The 18,799-nt window shown below is 44.0% G+C and overlaps 1 protein-coding gene across 1 annotated transcript in view; it reads left to right on the top strand.

Moving 5' to 3' along the window:
- The window catches only part of LOC147893352 (putative galacturonosyltransferase 13), a 95,122-nt gene extending 77,768 nt beyond the window's left edge, over positions 1–17,354 (top strand). Inside the window, exons 5-6 of the mRNA XM_087385758.1 lie at positions 137–439; positions 17,040–17,354. Of these exons, the coding sequence (XP_087241884.1) occupies positions 137–439; positions 17,040–17,324 (588 nt within the window). The 3' untranslated portion in view covers positions 17,325–17,354. The remainder of the gene's footprint in view (positions 1–136; positions 440–17,039) is intronic.
- Positions 17,355–18,799: the final 1,445 nt, after the last annotated feature.

Genomic DNA, 18,799 nt, shown 5'->3' with positions numbered 1-18,799 from the left:
AAGACTTGTCCAATTGCATATATTCATTATAAGATGAATGCAGGGTATGGATTTTGTTATTTCGTGTGACTTTGTTCATAACCATCCTAACTCCTACTTTACTAAAATTCCCCACTGAATATTGTTGATTTTACAGCTTTTCTCAGAGCTTAAGAAGGTTGTTTTCCTGGATGATGATGTGGTTGTACAACGTGACCTGTCTCCTCTCTGGGATATTGAAATGGAAGGAAAAGTTAATGGAGCAGTAGAGACATGTCGGGGTAATGACTCGTGGGTGATGTCAAAAAGGTTCAGAACCTATTTTGACTTCTCGAATCCAATTATTGCAAATAATTTTGACCCAGAAAAGTGTGCATGGGCATATGGCATGAATATTTTTGACTTGGAAGCTTGGAGGAACTCTGACATTACAGAAGTCTACCACCACTGGATGAAGCAGGTGACCTTCAAGTATCCTTTGTGCTCAAATCTTATGGCGTTTACATTCCAAATTTGAGCTCTCAAGGGTATCAATCGTTGTGCAAATTGATCTTCTGAAAATGTCCCACAAAGTCCAGTTTTTAATTTCGTCCTTATCATCAAAGCAATCGTGTTTTTTAATCTTAGTATGTGCATGAGTTTGGATATGGTGTGGAGAAGGAGAAGATATGTTTGTGCGTCTTCACTAATCTAACTTTGTGTTTCAAACTAAAGCCATGTCCTGCTTCCAATTGCTGAGAAGGCACATGGGAGATTTATAATGAATTCTGGCTTTTACAATGCCAGAGATACCACCGTGAGAATAGATTCTTACAAACCAGAGCTAGATGTTTGGTCTCCTTCTAATATGTTTGTCAAATGAGAACTTGACGGTCTACGGTGTTACGCTCAAGTTGAGGCAACATGACCTTGGAAGGGTCAGTCGACATTTTCCTTTAAAGGATCAATATTTGTATTATATTTGTTTGGGCTTCACGTAAATGATAAAAAAGGAATCAAGGTCAAGGTCCATGGTGAGGGGGACATGGCACAAGACCAGGTGGATCTAAGGCTAAGGGGTCTAAATGCATTAAATGTGCCAAGGGGCAAAAGATTTTAATGATATCCCAAGAGAGGGGTAAATGATGCATTGAGGAGATGACCTCAAATGTAGACATGTGGCATACTAGATCCATCTAGGGAATTGTCGGCTTTGGTATTCAGCGTGCAGGTACTTCTCACGTGTTAGATTTGGATGAGCTTACTGAACTAGAGAAATGGCTGGACGGTTATTCATTGTGCCATCCCTTGTTATTTTGTATTCGTCAAATTCGTGGTCTTGGCTGAGCTTGTAGTTTGGTTGTGATAGCCTTGGTCGAATCGTTGCATTAGGCTGTGGGAGTTTGGAGCGACGTTTCGCTTAGAGTTCAGAGCTCTTGGTTGAAGCATCCATTGTTGTGGAAGCAACAAAGGAGGTCTCCTCTGTGGATGAGGCATGCGGAGCCGTCGTTGTGTAAGACTTCAATTGGAGAGCTGAAGATCGCTGAGAACTAACCTGAACAGGTGTCGCGCGGCTTGTGTAATGGTGCAATTGTGAGTCCTTGCTTGGCAAGCCTCGTGACGGCGAATTGCTACGCGGAGTGGGTACAGAAAGGATTGCTACGTGCACGTATTGCTCACAGGCTCGCCTTGAGATATCCGGTCACCGGCATGGGCATGTGTTTAAGCAGCATCTACGAAATCTAAGAGGCCAAGTCAATGCAAGGCTAGTTGGCGTTCGAATCGTGGGTCAATTGCTCTGCAAAGTTCATGCGTTACGATAGTACAAATGGCTTTGCTAGTCGTGGGCTCGGCTATTGGGCCTGGTAGCCCGCAGAGCTACGTGTATTTGTTGTGAACTATTCTTGGGGGAAACTTCCAAGTTTTATGCGTGACATGGATTCCTGGATGGAAAAAGGAGAATAGCGATGCTGACTTGCGCTTAAAGCAGGAATTGGGGATAAACGCACAACAAAAGGAACACTCTTCAACCAACGGGAAAAAAGGAGAGAGTCGCCTCTTTAGATGTGAAAACAGAGCTGTCATTGGGAATAACGGCAGGTGTAAAGAAAGTCGAAATTAATACAGCTCAGAAAATTGCAATGGATAAGTAGCCACTAATGTGGATTGACCTTGAAATGACAGTTGCTTTTGATTCGAATTCAACTGTCCTTGGGGACCCCTGGGTAGGTTCGCATCAGCTTGTACTATCTTGGAGTGCGCTGGAGGTTCTTTGTGATCAGCTGGGTCAGCTGTAGCTGTCCCATATGTACCTGGGGCAAGTCTGCAACCTGCAGGTGGTTCCACGTAAGGGCCTGGAGTAGACCCCCTATCTACGATTAACTCTAGGTGCTAGAACCTTGGCGTGTGTTGATCACGTGGAGATATCAGGGGGCTTTTGATTTCCTTTTTTCCTTTGTTTTATTTTGTGGTTAAATTTCTAAAGTTTCAAGGTGTGTGAGCTGGATTGGGAGCGAGATTGTGCTTTTGGATTTACGGATTTGGAAAGGATTTGAGGTTTCTGAGATTGCAGGAGTTTCCCTAGCATAAGGAAAAGCGGTTTTGGTTTGCAGTTGATATATGTCTGGTTAGCTGTAATTTGGGGAGTTGGTGTCACGGGGGCGTGAAATTCTAGGTACTTTAATGTACTACAAGACCGTGACAACTTTGGTTTTAAAAGTCCAAGCGTGGGCTTAATAATGTGTAATTAAACGCAGCATGGTGCCTAGCACATAAGCGTAATTAATCCCTAGGCCCAAAGGCATTCCAAGGAATTAAAAGAGTGGTTGTTGGGAAATGATGATGTGGCATTTTTAATGGGCCCCCTAAAGGGCCATGTACCTTCAGTGGCCCCCCTAGAGTTCCAGGTGGCTCTAGTGCCTTCTACATGCTCCTTTGCCATTCCTGGACCTTCTTGGGCCTTCTAAACTTCACATGTGTGGTTTTCTCTCTCATCTTCTCCCTTTGTTGAGATTTTGGACTGGTTTTTCAGCCTCCTTCAGCTGAATTCCGTTTTTCTTCATAACTCCTCACCCGTTTGGATTCCTCGACTTCCGTTTGGCCCGATGGCTTCCCCTCTGCCTCCCCTTCGTAGTGATATGCTTTTCCCTCCGTGCGTTTGGTAGAACGGGCAGAGCTGAGCACTTCTTTTGCTGGTCGAATTTGCAAAAGTGGCTTTTTCTGGACCTTTTTTCTTCTACCGCCTCCTGGGCCTCTCCTCTTGCAAAGCTACAGCTTTTTGTTGAATTTCGAGTGGTCCGACGTGCTGGTTGACTGGTTTTTCTCAGTTTTGGAGGACTTTCCAGCGATGAAACTTCTCCAAAACCTTCTCAATGTATTCCTCTCTGAAGCACGCTTCTTTTGAGCCCAAGAACTCCCACTTCTTCGCGACAGAAGTGCTTCTTTTCGCATTTTTCAATGGAATTCTTGCTGGTCGGCTCTTGTAAATGCTCTCTCTTCATGCCTTTGCACTCCTCTTTGGCTGAGAATGCAATTGGGCATTGGCTACTATGTCCTCTTGGCGATTGAGGACTTGGTTCGAGTCTTCAGGGCTTGGTGAGTTGTGATTTTGCTACTGCAATTTCTTTTTGCCATAAGCTATTGGTTGGCCTCGTGTGCCGCCTCTTTCTTGGCTCACAGGTGCCCAGGCAGTGCTACATGAGTCATTCTTTGGTTGGGTACTTTGCTGATTTTATTTTGGAGCTTTGAAAAGCTTTGTGAATGCCATTTGGAAACCACTCAAAGAGAGTGCAGCTGGGGTGCAGTGTGATTGCATCTGGACAGCCAATGGAATTGCACTCGGAAAAGAGAATGCCTTTGGGTTGAGCCTATGGGTTAAGTGCACTTATGTGATGGTGTTCTATGCTTGAAAGCCTTGCGAAGGCTTAGTGAATTGGGGCTGCGTGCTCAGTTGCAGGGAAGGTCTCCCAGATGCAACTTGTAATCATTTCACTGTGAAATATAAAGAAATACCGAAAGGGGCGCCACGGTGTTTGGGGCCAATCGGGTGCACTTGTCTATGTCTGTTGAGCAGGGGCATTCTAGCCTCCAATCCCTTTTTCAGTGGTTTTGTTTGTGAACAAATGGGTAAATGCCAAATGGTGATCATGCAATGGTTAATGGTTGTGATATATGCTTTGTGAGCTGTAAATAAGTGCTGAAGTGATTAAAGGTTTAGTTCCACTGCCCTCTGAGTTGTGATTAGAGGCCGGTTTCAGTTGGACTTTCGATTGTAGATACAATTCAGGTGTGTATTTAAAACACACACACACACACACACACCCATCGACCTAAATGGAAGTAGAAGAAGAAGCTTCTAGGGTGGATCCCGTAGAGTCGGGAGTCCGGCCGACCCTGCAGGTATCGCACCCAGCATGCCATACACTATCTGGTAGAATTGCATTATTGGAGGATGCCTTGCAACAGATTTTAGTGCAACAATTACAAGCAAATGTAGGGCAATCCGAGCTCAGGAAAATGGTTCATAGTATGTCTACTAGACTATCTCGTGAAGAGAAAGGTAAATCTCCAATGGAGCCTGAAACCAGTGTTCATACGGTCGAGCCTAGGAGGGCTAAGGTGCCTAATATTGTTAATTATAGGTCAGAAAAGTATTCTGGTCGGATGTGTGACTGTAGTTCTGATATCATAGAGACCTGGTTACACAAATGGGACGAGGCTTTTGCCATTTGTGAAATCAGGAATGATATGAAGAAAATCCGCGAGGCCACCCATATGTTTAATGAGGCAGTGGATAGGTGGTGGATAAAACAACAGAAAGATGGAGTGGCATCCACTACTTGGGAGGGGTTTAAAAAAGAATTTAGAAAACACTTCTTACCTCTTGACGAAGCATCCCGAGCTTGGGATCAGTATCGAAAGCTTTGTCAGAGAAATTTATCAGTGGTGGAATACACTGATAAGTTCATAGAAAGTGTAATGAAAGTTTATGAACCTCTATCTCAGTCAATCCAGGTAAAATATTTTATCTTTGGATTGAATGATCGGATCAAGATGGAAGTTCGGGCTAAGTATGCGAACACGCTAGATGAAGCAATTGCCATAGCCTTTAACTATGAAGATGCCAAAGGGAACAGACTAAGTGGGTTTGTGTAGGTTGGGACTCGATATGAGTATCCGAAGAAAACTGAGTTTAAGAAGAAGTGGATTAGCAAAGGGAGTGCCTCACAGCCTGGTGGTCAAGCCAAGCAGGCGAAGCCAGTTGAGACTCCTAAAGCAAGTACCACCATTGGAATGAAAAGAAAAGTAACACCAATGGCAGCGCGGGCTTGGTCGAAGTCTTCTTTGAACCCAGAGCAAAGAGAAAAAGCGAGGAGAGAAGGCTTGTGTTTTGGATGCCTTCGGCCTCATGAGTGGAAAGATTGTCCACGAAACAAGGATCGTCGGATGGCTGAGATGGTGATCTCATAATGCGACGTGGAAATGGAGGGAAGTCCCAAAGCAGAATAGATGCAGATTCAGCTAGCGGGATCTTCTCAAAGGTTAGTACCTGTTTTGTTATGTGTGTCTGTTGCTAAGTTAGTAACTAGTGCACGTGATAATGTCCTGTCAAAGCCCGCAGCAACGGGATATATAGCCTTTAACGATACGGAGTTAATTAAGATGAAGGGGTAAGTAGCCAATCATGAATCATTGTGTTGTTTGACTCAGTGTCAACACACAATGTAATTAACTCCAAGCTTGTAAAGAGGCTGAAATTAAAGACTAGCCCATCTGACTATGCATATACAGTTAGAATGGCATATGTAAGTTCAATTGAAGTATGGGACCAACGGGTTACCCAGTTGGAACTTCGAATTCAGGACTATACTGAGAAGCTTGATTTTGAAATGACAAAGCTTGCTTACGCTGACATAGCCCTGGGTAAGACTTGGCATTCTAGGAAGAATCCAGCCATATATTGAAAAAATCACATTTATCAATTCAAGATGAATGATGTGCTGTATGTCTTACGAGGTAAAAAAGATATACCTCAAGGACCGTTGGTTTCCGTAATGGAAGTTCGAAAAGCTGAAGAGTTTTTGTTTCTTTGTATAGCATCGGTAGAGCCGATTGATGGTCCTTTGGCTAGCACTGATGTTACCCAAAATGGAGAGATGGTCAAGCTGGCTGATCAAATAGCAGAGGAGTTCTCTGATTGTTTTAGTGATGAGTTACCTTGTGGGTTACCTCCAGAGCGGAATGTACATCATAGGATTGAACTAATCCTGGGGGCAAAACTTGTAAATAGACCTCCATATAGATTAAGTTTTACCGAAGAAGCGAAGATACGAAGACAACTGGAAGAATACCTCAAGCTGGGGCTTTTTTAACCCAGTTTCTAACCTTTTGCTTCGCCAGTGATATTTATAAAAAAGAAAGATGATACTTTTCGCCTCTGTATAGATTACAGAGCATTGAATAATATCACTATTAAGCACATGTATCCGATGGCTAGGATCTTGACTGATCTGACCTCAAATAAAGTACCTTTTATATGGGGACAGAATCAACAGGAGAGTTTTAACACCATAAAACAATCTGTGGTCTCAGGACCGGTGTTAAAAATAGTTGATCCCCAGAAACCGTTTTTTCTTGAAACCGATGCAAGTGGCATTGCGGTAGGAGCAGTTGTTCTCCAAGAGGGAAGGCCAATAGCCTTTGAAAGCAAGAAGCTTTCTCCCTCTCAACGAAGTTGGCCAACTCATAAATTAGAGTTGTATGCTGTTGTCCATGCTATGAAAACATGGAGACGTTGTTTGTATGGGTCAGAGTTTTATGTTGATGTTGATCATGATACTCTGAAACATTTTTGTAAACAACCTGACTTGAGAGGCCGCCAAGCTAGGTGGGCAGAACTCATGCAGGAGTTTAACTTGACGATTCGGTACCGAAGAGGGAAGGATAATAAAGTTGCTGATGCGTTGTCACGCATTATGCATAATATGAGTGTCACGGTATTAGAAAGTGCTCTAATGATCGAGATAAGAGAAACTCAAAAAGTGGACAAGTTCGTTCATAGCCTTTGGCCTAAGGTTCATGTATTAAAACCCGGAGAAAATGGTGACTTGGCATCCAGAAAAGGCCAAACTTATGCAAGATATACCATAAGAGATGGTATGCTGAAAAGAAATGGCAAGGTAGTAGTACCTAATCAGAATGATCTGAGGCAGAGAGTCATTCAACAATGCCATGATAGCCTATGTGCGGGAGATCTAGGAGTCGAGAAAACGTATGATCTCGTGAAGCGAGATTTCTTTTGGCCGAAAATGAAAAAACATATTCATGAATATGTGACACATTGTTTTTCATGTCAGGTAAGTAAGGCAGAGCGGGTGAAGCCACCTGGATTTTTATAACCTTTGGAAATACCACTAGGTAGGTGGGAGAGCATTTCCATGGACTTTATTGTAGGTCTGCCTACGACACAAGGTGGATATGATTCTATCCTTGTGGTAGTTGATCGTCTTACCAGGATGGCTCACTTCATTCCAACTAGAGAGTTTGTTAGTGCCCCGCAAGTGGCGGATTTGTTTATTAAACATATATTCCGTTTGCATGGATTACCCAAATCCATAGTGTCAGACAAGGATGTTAAATTTACCAGTCATTTTTGGACTGCAGTGTTTGAGACACTAAGGACTGAGTTGGGAATGAGTAGTGGGGATCATCCAGAAACGGATGGTCAGATGGAAAGAATCAACCAAATTTTAGAGGATATGCTTAGAGCATATGTGTCATTGAGGCAACATACATGGGACAAGTGGTTGCCACTGTTAGAATTTGCCTACAATGATAAAAAACATTCCTCTACAGGGTTCAGTCCGTTTGAGCTGAACTATGGTTATAGACCAACAAATCCAAGTAGGGTTGGAGTACCTAAAAAAATGCCTAGTGCCGCGAACTTTGTGGTTCAGATGCGGGAGATGCTAGCATTGCGAGAGCTAACATCCGCCAAGCTATGGATAGAGCTAAGGCATATGCAGATGAAAACAGATCGGTTAGAGAATTTAAGGAAGGAGAAAAAGTTTTTCTCAGAGTTTCTTTGCACTCAAAGTCTTTGACTGCAGGAGAGTGTGCTAAGTTATCACCCCGATATTGTGGGCCGTGGTTAATTCTAAAAAGAATAGGCAAGGTGGCCTTTAAATTAGAATTGCCACAGGGTTGTAAGGTGCACCCAGTGTTTCATGTTTCTTGCTTAAAGAAATTTTTGCATACAGGTGACTCACTAATCGAGGGTGTTGTTTTGTTTCAGGAGATAGAGGATATTGCAGCATGCAAACCAACAAGAATCTTGGACCGAGGAACGATGCAAGTACGCAATCGGAAGATACCCACGGTGTTGGTTGCATGGCATGGTTTACCTCTATCATAAGCTACCTGGGAATCCGTATACCAGTTACGGAGAGTGTTCCGAGACTTTATCATCGAGGACGCTGATGCCTGAAGAGGGAAGGAATGTTACGCTCAAGTTGAGGCAACATGACCTCGGAAGGGTCACTCGATATTTTCCTTTGAAGGATCAATGTTTGTATTATATTTGTTTGGGCTTCATGTAAATGATAAAAAAGGAATCAAGGTCAAGGTCCTTGGTGAGGGGGACATGGCACAAGACTAGGTGGATCTAAGGCTAAGGGGTCTAAATGCATTAAATGTGCCAAGGGGCAAAAGATTTTAATGATATCCCAAGAGAGGGGTAAATGATGCATTGAGGAGATGACCTCAAATGTAGACATGTGGCATACTAGATCCATCTAGGGAATTGTGGGCTTTGGTATTCAGCATGCAAGTACTTCTCACGTGTTAGATTTGGATGAGCTTGCTGAACCAGAGAAATGGCTGGGCAGTTATTTATGGTGCCATCCCCTGTTATTTTGTATTCGTCAAATTCGTGGTCTTGGCTGAGCTTGTAGTTTGGTTGTGATATACGGCCAATTGTTACATAACAGTAGTCTCAAGACACTCGAGTTTGCTAAACTTGAGGTACCACAATACTATTGTACAATAGCCCATAACATTGCTTGTGTATCCCTTCAGGAAATATAAACATAAACAACATGGAGAGCAAGTGAAAGGCTACAGATTTGCCAAGTGTGCTGTCACAAATAGAGGTGTACACATAGAATTATGAGTAAACCAGAGTCACCAAGAAATGTTTAAGGGTCTAAAAAGTCTAGAGACATTTGGCCCTGAATATGTGACTGAAACCCCCGAAGCAGCGCACCTAGGGGCGAATGGCAGAAGCTTTTGTGGGCTGTAAATACTAAAAACAGCTGCATAGCTCATTATCCAGTATCCTTTTGCTGTTTACTGCTCCCTCCTACCTCCAAAGTGGTTCCCCTGCTTTGCTTGTTGCTTCCTTTGTGGGCACAAACCCACGTCGGAGAGCCCCAAGCTATTTGAAGACTGGGCTCTCTTTTTTTAATAGCCTGCGAGTTTTCCCCCATACCTCTCCACTCTTGTCTGTCATTTATGCTTCCTCCTCTAGCCAAGTGGTAGCACCTAAAATCCATGATCTTTACAGGCCACAACACTATCCTCTCTCTTTTTTGAGTCACTCTCTTCTTCAAGAGATACGGCTCCTCTTTGGGACAAGGAAGGTGGTATGCAAGTACTGTGCTGACATCGGAGCACCAGTTCAGCCCCTTAAGGTCGAGTCCAATTTTTATGGAAGGGAGACCATATTATGAAGCAGTTGCGGAAGGCAAATTTTTGGCATATAGAGGGACATTGGAAAGATTTACCAGATTCACGTGCTCCCTCCTGAAGTCACCAATTGAGTGATATCCCCAATCAATGGCATGGTTGACTTGAACTAATCCTTTCTAAATCTCATGCGCACAAATACCATTGAGTTTATATACCAAATGTTTAAACTAGAATATCTGTTGACCAAACATACTAAATTCTCTTTTTGTGTGAGTATCTTTATATGCAATAATGTCAAAAGATCTTGACATTTGTAAGGATAACTCTCCTCCACTTGAGCTCCCTCCTCAATCGACTTGTTGATAACCATGGTCATTGAAAATAGCTTGAGTGCTATGTAAGCACAACTTGCCCTTGTTGAGCTTGGTTGATGTCTTGTGTATTTGCAACATGGGCATGCTCCTGCTTTGCCTAACGCCTTGCCAATTCCTTTGTGGTTTCGGCATACAATCTCTTGCAATGTTTTCTTCTTTTCCATAATTGTGGCATATCACCTTTGGATTTGGCTTCTCCTTATTGTACTAGATGGTTACCATGGCCTTGGAGGTGTTTGGGCCCATGATGTTGACTCCAAAAGTTATTGCCTTTGCCCCTAAAATTTGTCTTACGAGTGCATCAGTTTTTATCTCAGTCCCTTCGGCAGTTATTGCAACCTTTATGTTACCTTATGATGGGCAAACTTCTGAAGATTTTCAAAACTCTTCATCATCAAGCTTTGAGCCGGTAGTTGTAGCCTAGAGAACAACGTAAGATGTGGAAGATTGAGGAGGAGACGATAGAGTTGGATGGGAAGGGGGAGGTTGAGGAGGGGGGCGATTCCTTTTCTTAGGGTTGGGAACATGCTGCCAAACATCATTTCACTTGACTAGAAAATCAGCCACTATAGGGGAAGTAGGATTGGGCGCATAACTAGAAGAGATACGTTGTTTGGATGGCAGCAAAGACATTGAGAACATGATGCTGTATCCCTATACCGGTGAAGTAGAAACATTAAGCTGGTAAATAAGTACTAAACCTGCTATCAAAGAATATATTAGCCGTAAATTTTTGTTGTATAAGTTCACTGATGTTTTTCCTAAAGACCCTCTTGATGGTTTATCTCCTTAGCAGTCAGTAGGTCATAGGATAGAGTTAGTCTCAGGAGCTGCTGTTGTTTCCAAAGTACCTTACATAGAAGAGGAGGAACAAGAGCGCCAGTTGTCAGAGTATCTTAGAAAAGGGAAGATTCAGCGCAATTGTTCTCCATGGGCTGCTAAAGATGGATCTATGTGTTTATGCATAGTCATATCCTTAATTAGGTGACTATTAAAAATAAGTATCCAATGCTTCGCATTGATGAGCTTAGTTGCAAGGATCCAAGTTCTTAAGTTAAATTGATTTATGCTCTGGGTACCATCAAGTAAGGATTCATCTTGATGATGTACCGAAAATTGCTCTTAGAACCCATAAAGGTCATTTCAATTTAGAGTAATGTATTTTGGGTTAACTAATGCTTCTGCTATATTCATGACTTGAGTGAACATTATGCTTAGACCCTATCTAAGCAAATACGTAGTTGTCTTTTTGGATGATGTTTTTATGTTCAATAAGACTAAGCATTTGGAGCACTTGAAGTTGCTTTTCGAGTTGCTTAGGCAACGTAAGTTACATGCCAAACAATCTAATTGTGACTTATGTTATAAAGAAGTCAAGTATCTGGTCCATATTATCTCTAAGGAAGGCATACATATGGATCCAGACAAAGTTAATCTGCCTTGCAAGAGGCAGGTTTTAGCATGTAAAATTTGGCAGATGGTGCAGGATATGCCTCATGTTGAGCTGCCACCAAAACATGTATCTTAACGGTGCATATTGGGAAATATGGACAGGAGTGCCATTCAAAGGATGGACCAGTTAGAGTGATTTATGTGTTCCTATGTAGACACCTTCTTTTGGAAAGCATCGTTATTTTGTAACCTTTATTGATGATTTCTCCAAATTTTCTTGGGTTACCCCTTTGAAAGAAAAATCCGAGGTGTTCAACTGTTTTCAGCATTTTGTTGCAATGGCTGAAAATGAAAAAAGTTGCAAAGTGCTCACCCTCTGATCAGATAGAGGAGGAATATTTTTTGGATGCATTTCGAGCCATGCTTTCCTGGAGGTTCCAGCCTGTTCCAGGCACTTGGCTACGCCAGGGTGCTGTCATTACGCAGGGGATGGAGTGGAACAGTATGACATTGTTCAGGGTCATGTAGGACCTGTTTTGCTGCCGTGATAGCTGCCCCTAGGCTGCACCTAGCCTAGCCCAGCGTGGGGTCCAACCAGGCCACCCCCTGGGCAGTAGACCTGACCTACTTGTTCAGGCTACCAGGCCCTTTACCCGGTCTCACATGGACCCAGCCCCAAAGCTAAGCTATAGTCTCAGCCTCCTCCTGCTCCAGGATCCCTAGGTTTGCTGCAAGGGGATCTAGCCTTGGAACCTGCAAGATCATATGACTGCAAGAGGGACTCCATCATGACTCACCATACATCGTAATTGACCCATCTAATTGATGGCCCACTGGAAAGGTGAGTAATACGGTAATCTTCATCTTGTTGTCACCCATCTCAGACACAGTAGCCATGTCGGAACAAAGAGAAAGTAGAACTGAGAAGGGAGGGTGGATGGGAAAGAAAGTACTAAGTAGATAAAGGGTATTGAACGAGGAAGAGAGGAGAGGGCTAGAGAAGACAATGAAGAGGCTTGCAGCCTATGGTACCTTCGCGCCTTCGCTGTCCCGTCCCTAGAAACACCTCCTCTCCGATCTGAAAACACCCTTCAAACACTTCACCCCTTGCTGGACACCCGAACAATCCACAACCCCTCACACTCCTCTTCAAACAACTCCGAACACCAGCCCGAAACTCCACGCAGTTCGCTGGCTCCAAGAGCCCTCCACGTCTCGGGTCGTTAGCCAACCTTTGACTCCGATACCATGTGAGAGTGCAACAGAAAATGAACCACCAAAGGATAGCAAAGACCACAACCACAAGAACTGCAAAATGGGGACAAAGAGAGACTACAAGGGATCTCAGGAAAAGGCCGTCTACTGCTTGGCAAAACCTCCAAAACATGAGGTGAATACAAGGGGGTGGAAGGGGCCTGTATATAGCCCCAGCCCCCCACCCAGCCGGTCCTCTAAACAGGCCCACCTGGCTATCAAAAGGGGCAGACCCTCAGCTCGGTGTACTCTTTCATTTTCTCGGACTGTACTCCTCAGATTATTGATGATGTTAAGCACTTGACGGTAGCCAAAGGGATATGGGAGCACGTGGCGTCCTTGCATAGTCACAACAGAACGCATTTCTTTGGGAAAGAAACGTTTCTCACGTTTCGAGGCGAGAAAGGTTACTACTGGTGAGCAGTGTCAGAGAAAAAGTGAGAGGAGTAGTGAGTCGATAGAGAAGGTTGAATTAGATTCCGCAGCTGTCACCACGATTGTTCCTGCCTTCTAGTAGCACAAGGCAGGTGGTGTTGCCAGCAGGCATTTTGGTTCCAGATAGAGGATTGCTTGCTTGTGTGTTTATACAGTACCTGTCGTACGGTGAAGTGCTATAGGAGTTTTGTTCAAGGGAGGCTTCCAGCCAGGACCTCGAGCCACAGGAGTATTTTTCCACTGACTCAGTTGCCATATACATACCACTGTATTTGTTTGGACGTTATGACCTGGCAGACCTAGAAGGGGTTCCCTGTTGTTCTACTACTGCAGTGATTGTATGATGAGCTGCTAGAAATCCGGATGGGTCGGATGATTGCCAGTGTGGGATCCTAGATGCGACAGTTTTTGATCCTAGTGAGCAGTTGGATGCCTTGTTGTTTCTGGAGCACATTGGTTCACTGATTTGGTGTCAGTCTACTAGATTGGACCTCAAAGGGGGCTTATAGTTCAGTGATGCAGTGACCATGCAGGAAAGCAGATCTTGCAGCGATGGCAGTATCAGTTGGATTGCGATATCCGTAAAGGACCAGACAAGAGGAGTTTGTCATGTACCCGTTGCCTTGGGAGCTTGCAATTTTGGATTCCAGTGAGAGTGCTGGGATGGTTCATGCTAAGAGGAGGACTTCTTCCGACAAGTACCTGCTCTACAACAGTCTTCAGCAATGGTGCTTCACATGATGGATTTCTGACATGTGCTCCAGCGGCACACACAACTTCTTGGAGATGATGCTACATCCAAGAGCTGAGAGTGGGTGTTAGAGCTAGCATCTCCTGTCTGTAGCTGAGTGAGGGCCTTTGTTGTGGGGGGAATGGCTGTGTACCTGTGTACCATGATTTCCTGGAGGTTCCAGCCTGTTCCATGTACTCGGAGGCTGCGCCAGAGTACTGTTATCATGCAGGTGATGGAACGGAACAGCACAGCACTCTTCAGGGTCCCATAGAACCTGTTTTGCTGCCGCAATAGCTGTCCCTAGGCTGCGCCTAGTTTGGGCCAGTGTGGGGGGCAACCACCCCCTGGGCAGTAGAGCCAACTTACTTGGTTGGATTACCAGGCTCCATTACCCGGTCTGTGGGTAGGGGTACACCGACCTGAGGGTCGGCCCCTTTTGACAGCCAGGTCAACCTGTTTAGAGGACCAACTGACATGTTGCTGGTCTGGAATGATCAAAATGGGCATTTGGTCTACTGGGGATGTGCCGGCAGAAGTTGTTGGACTCAAGAGTTTGCAGATGGCGCAACCCTATTTGTGGAGGGCTCATCTGGGAGACTAGAGAGTTTGCTGATGATGCAACTCCTCATTTGGCATCTGGACGTTTGTGATCAAGAGGATCGTGTGCTGGGACAGTGCATGCACATTGGTTGGACACAATGGGAGCGTGGTCTGGCAAGAGCGCCTGGAGTTAGCTCTCCAAGAAGCCCTAGGAGAGGGTGAGAGCGCTTGCCCACTTGAGAGGAGCTAGTGCAAGATTCAAGAGGTGGAGGAGGCCTTGGGTAAGACTGCAGACCCCTCCACGCTGGAGAATGATCAAGATAGGTGGTTGGTCTAGTGGGGAAGCACCTCTCGATTGGCAGAAGTTGTTGGACTCGGAGTTTAAAGATGATGCAACCATATTTGTGGAGGTCTCATCTAAGAGCCTAGAGAGTTTGCTGATGATGCAAACCCTCATTGCATCTGGACGTCTATGATCAAGAGGGACGTATGCTGGGACAGTGCATGCACATTGGTTGAAACAATGGGAGCATGGTGTAGCAAGAGGGCCTGGAGTCAGCTCTCCAAGGAGCCCTAGGAGAGGCTGAGAGCGCTTGCCCACTTGAGAGGAGCTAGTAGCAACATTCAAGAGATCAAGGAGGCCATCTCGGAGGCACGGCGAGAGGGGTTGGGTAGGACCCCAGACCTCTCCACGCTGGTTGGGTCAGTTCTCCAGAATAGGAGTAGAGGTGCCTTTATTTTCCTGCTTGGATGCCTCCACAGTAGCAGCACTAGCTCAAGTGAGGTCCCTAGCAAGTTTTGGTCCCACTTTTGGACTAGCCTCCATTCGAGAAAGATCTCTTATTTCTTCTTGCTGGTAGCCCATGGAGGTTGTCCATAGAACTGTGGTTTGAGCAGATGAGGGTAGATGGGCTTGTCATTTGCTGTGAGGCCAGGGATCTTGAGACGATGGTTCACTGCTTGTGGAGCTTTCCAATGGATTTGGCAGTGCTCTCTTAGGATTGTGACTAGGATGCGACAGATCCAAAACGAGACGCAGCTTGGTTGATAGAGGGGCGGCATTCTTTTCTCATCGAGATGGTCTCCCTAGCTTGTAGGACAGATCAATTGAGTGTCACTTGGCTGGACGTTCAGGACTCAGTCCCTCCCTCTTGACAAAAACTTCGTTTTTTCTAGGACGGAGTTTGGAAGACAGTTGCCAGCATTGCTACCTTGAATATCTGGGTAGCACACTGCAGTTTAGTGATGGGAGGCAGCAGACTTGGCCTGCAGCCACCCTAATCAACATATGGGATGATATCATCTATACCTTGAGCCACTTGGAAGTGGGGTATGGAGGGGTCTAGGAAGACCCGCTTAAAGGTGGGAATGTTTCTGCAAGTCATGGCCTGCAGGTACTTTTACATTCTCATGGATTGTTGAGGAATCCGTTGATTGTACAGCTCTCCACCCCCTTTGTGAGCACCTGTTTCCGGGATACTCTAGGCTGTGAGCTGGGATCTTGGGAAGCAGGCTGCATAGCAGCCAGCTGTCTTTTCTGATTGGTCAAGCATCCCGTAGATTGCTGATCTGTATTGTTCTTTCAAAGTTTCTAATAGAAGATTCTTTTCTCTTGAAAAAACAAACAGTGAAGCTTGAAGGTAAAATAAAGAAGCATGTAGAAGAAAGGAAGCACTGGTTAGGAAGCTAGAACACAGCAAACAGGCAGAGAGAGGGAAAACAGAACAGCAAGGCTGGTGGTGAACAAGAATACATGGGCACAAATAAGGAGCAAGCAGGCAGGTGAGGGAAATGCTTGTAGACTGAGAATGAGAAAACATTCCTGGTTTAAATATTTTACAGACGAGCACTTCGTATGAGTATGATAACTTGCTAGGTATGGGAGTCACCAGGGGAGAGAGGAGAGCTTTGGCAGCCAGTGACTCATTCTCTGTAGGCGACAAGGTGAGAGGGCATCGATGCAGCTCTAAATAGTCTTTGACATGCCCTAGCCTTATGTTTTGGGGGGGGGGTTTACCTCAATTATTTTTTTTGGTCTTCCTACTCTTTCTTCTCCCTCTTGCAGCCCCTCCTCACTATCTGTTGCATCCCCTTGATGCCGACACTACAATTCTTTCTTATACATATGCACAAATATTCAGATAAGTACCATTTGTCTATGTATATACCGTATATACACAATTGGCTTCAATACATTCCTGTTCTGAAACATCTAGGCTTTAAGTGAGAGACATTTGTGGCACTGAGCGATTCGCTGTACAGAGAATTGTCATTGGTGGTTTATGCTTGAGTAACATGATTTGGCTCTATACATTGCTAAATCAAAACATGGGATGAGCACTGGTCTTTGTGGCCTTCAGGTTGTAAGGATGTCTGGCATGACTATTCGGACTCATCTTTCCCAGCACGTTTGTTTTCTCTTCAGGCTTGAATCCTGATTTGACTGTTGATCTTGAGATTTTGTACATATTCTTAGACTGATGTATGCCCATGATTTTTGTATTACCCTAATCCCATACACAAGGCTGTATTTCATGAAACAGGGCTACAAGGTTGGATCTGGATATATTGATGTTTAAAGAATTCTAAGTACGATGCTACACTGTCCAAATAATTATTTATTATGTTATGGCTCTCTAAGGTCCTAATGCTCTCATCTTCTGCAGAATATCAATTCCAACCTAACCTTGTGGAGGCTGGGTACTCTTCCTCCGTCCTTAATTGCTTTTGATGGTCACATTCATCCGATTGATCCCTCGTGGCACATGCTGGGACTAGGCTACCAGTCGAAGACTAACATTGAGAGTGTTAGACAGGCAGCAGTCATACATTACAATGGACAAGCCAAACCATGGCTTGACATTGCATTTCAAGAGTTGAAACCGTTCTGGACAAATTATGTCGACTACTCAAATGAGTTCATTCAACATTGTAATATTCTTGAATCCTAACAAATTTTTAAAGAAGCAGATTCATATTCATTCTTGTGTTGTTGACCAGGTTTAGTAAAAAGGCATTATTCATTGTTCAGTCTTGCTGTACTTTTGAATAAATAGAGCACACAAAGCAGGATGCACATCCAGTGTCAGCATCAACGCCTCAGGTCATCTCATAGTAAAACTGGATCTTTTGTTTTGTATCTGACAACAAGTTTTCAAATGTCAATAGCTGCTGTCACAATAATTACTGAGAACTATATGATTGCTAACATAAGAGGCAAACCAAATGGGATGCATGTAATAGAATCAATAATGTAAGTGTAGGATTTCACGCTCTTTTTGCTATCCTTGTTGAGCTTTTCTTTTGGTCCAGTTATTTTTTCTCCTACACTCCATTATACCGTTCTAAGCTGCATTACTTTAAACATACAGTATGGTGGATAAAGATGATCGCAGAAGTTTCCCAACACTCTAATTCCAAAAAACAAGAAACAGCACGTGGTGCTTTAAAATGAGAACTGCCCATAGAATTCATCCAATACTAGTAGGTTGATTTGCGTACATGCAACTTTTATTAACATTCGAGAGAGCACTATTTCCTCCATAATTTACCATTTTCATCTCATCCTTCATGGAAATGCTATCTACTATGCTTTGCAAATGATCAGATACTTTTTGTATCAGCGACATGATGCGGATATCCTTCAATAAAGAAGGGCATCATGTTGTAAGCGATCTTCAATTGTTCGTGGTGCAATTGTATCCTTGCCTCTTTTTTTGGAATATTTTGCTGACACCTTGGAGCTAAAGTACTAACAGGTATCTGAGACTCCTACAGGGTTGAGGTGGCACTTTCAGCCTCAGCCTTGGTTGTTTTCCACCTCACTTTGAATGGGTTTTATTTATCCTCATGATTTCATGATGTTGCATTTCCGCTCAGAGCTTGCTCTAGCGAGTTTCTTTCTTACTTAATAGAAGTCTCTTTTTTGCCCAAAAAAAAAAGTACTAACAGGTAAGTCCCTCTCCTCCTGTCTTGTACCCCAAACCCTTGATCATTATGCAGGAATTTGTATGCTTGCAGCTTGAGGGGAGGATTAAATGCTTAGTCACAGCTATAGAATATGACCATTCTTGGAGTTTCTCACATGTTACCCTCCTCATGATGCTGAAGGAGGCTCAGCATTTGGCTCGTAGAATGTATCTGATATGATAGTTTGATTTTCATTGGACATTTGATCATCAGAGCCTGGCCACAGATGTCAGCCTTAGTTATTCTTTTCATTCAATTCACTAAGGACTTGAGTGTCAATAGTTTGTGGAAGCACGATAACACAAGCTTCAGCAACTGAGTGAGTGAAGACCTGGGAGGGAGATTAGAGTACCATACATCCTACCATAGATAACTTTATCCTATACAAATCATACTAGGGCTCCATCACTAATCTAGCATTAGCCACTAATTTGTACTAATCCATTTGCAGACAGGT

Source organism: Dipteris shenzhenensis, chromosome 15 (assembly GCF_047967505.1).
Source record: "Dipteris shenzhenensis isolate YYH24624 ecotype China chromosome 15, Dip_SZ_1.0, whole genome shotgun sequence".
NCBI lineage: Eukaryota > Viridiplantae > Streptophyta > Polypodiopsida > Gleicheniales > Dipteridaceae > Dipteris > Dipteris shenzhenensis.
This window is presented reverse-complemented; position numbering and strand designations above follow the sequence as displayed.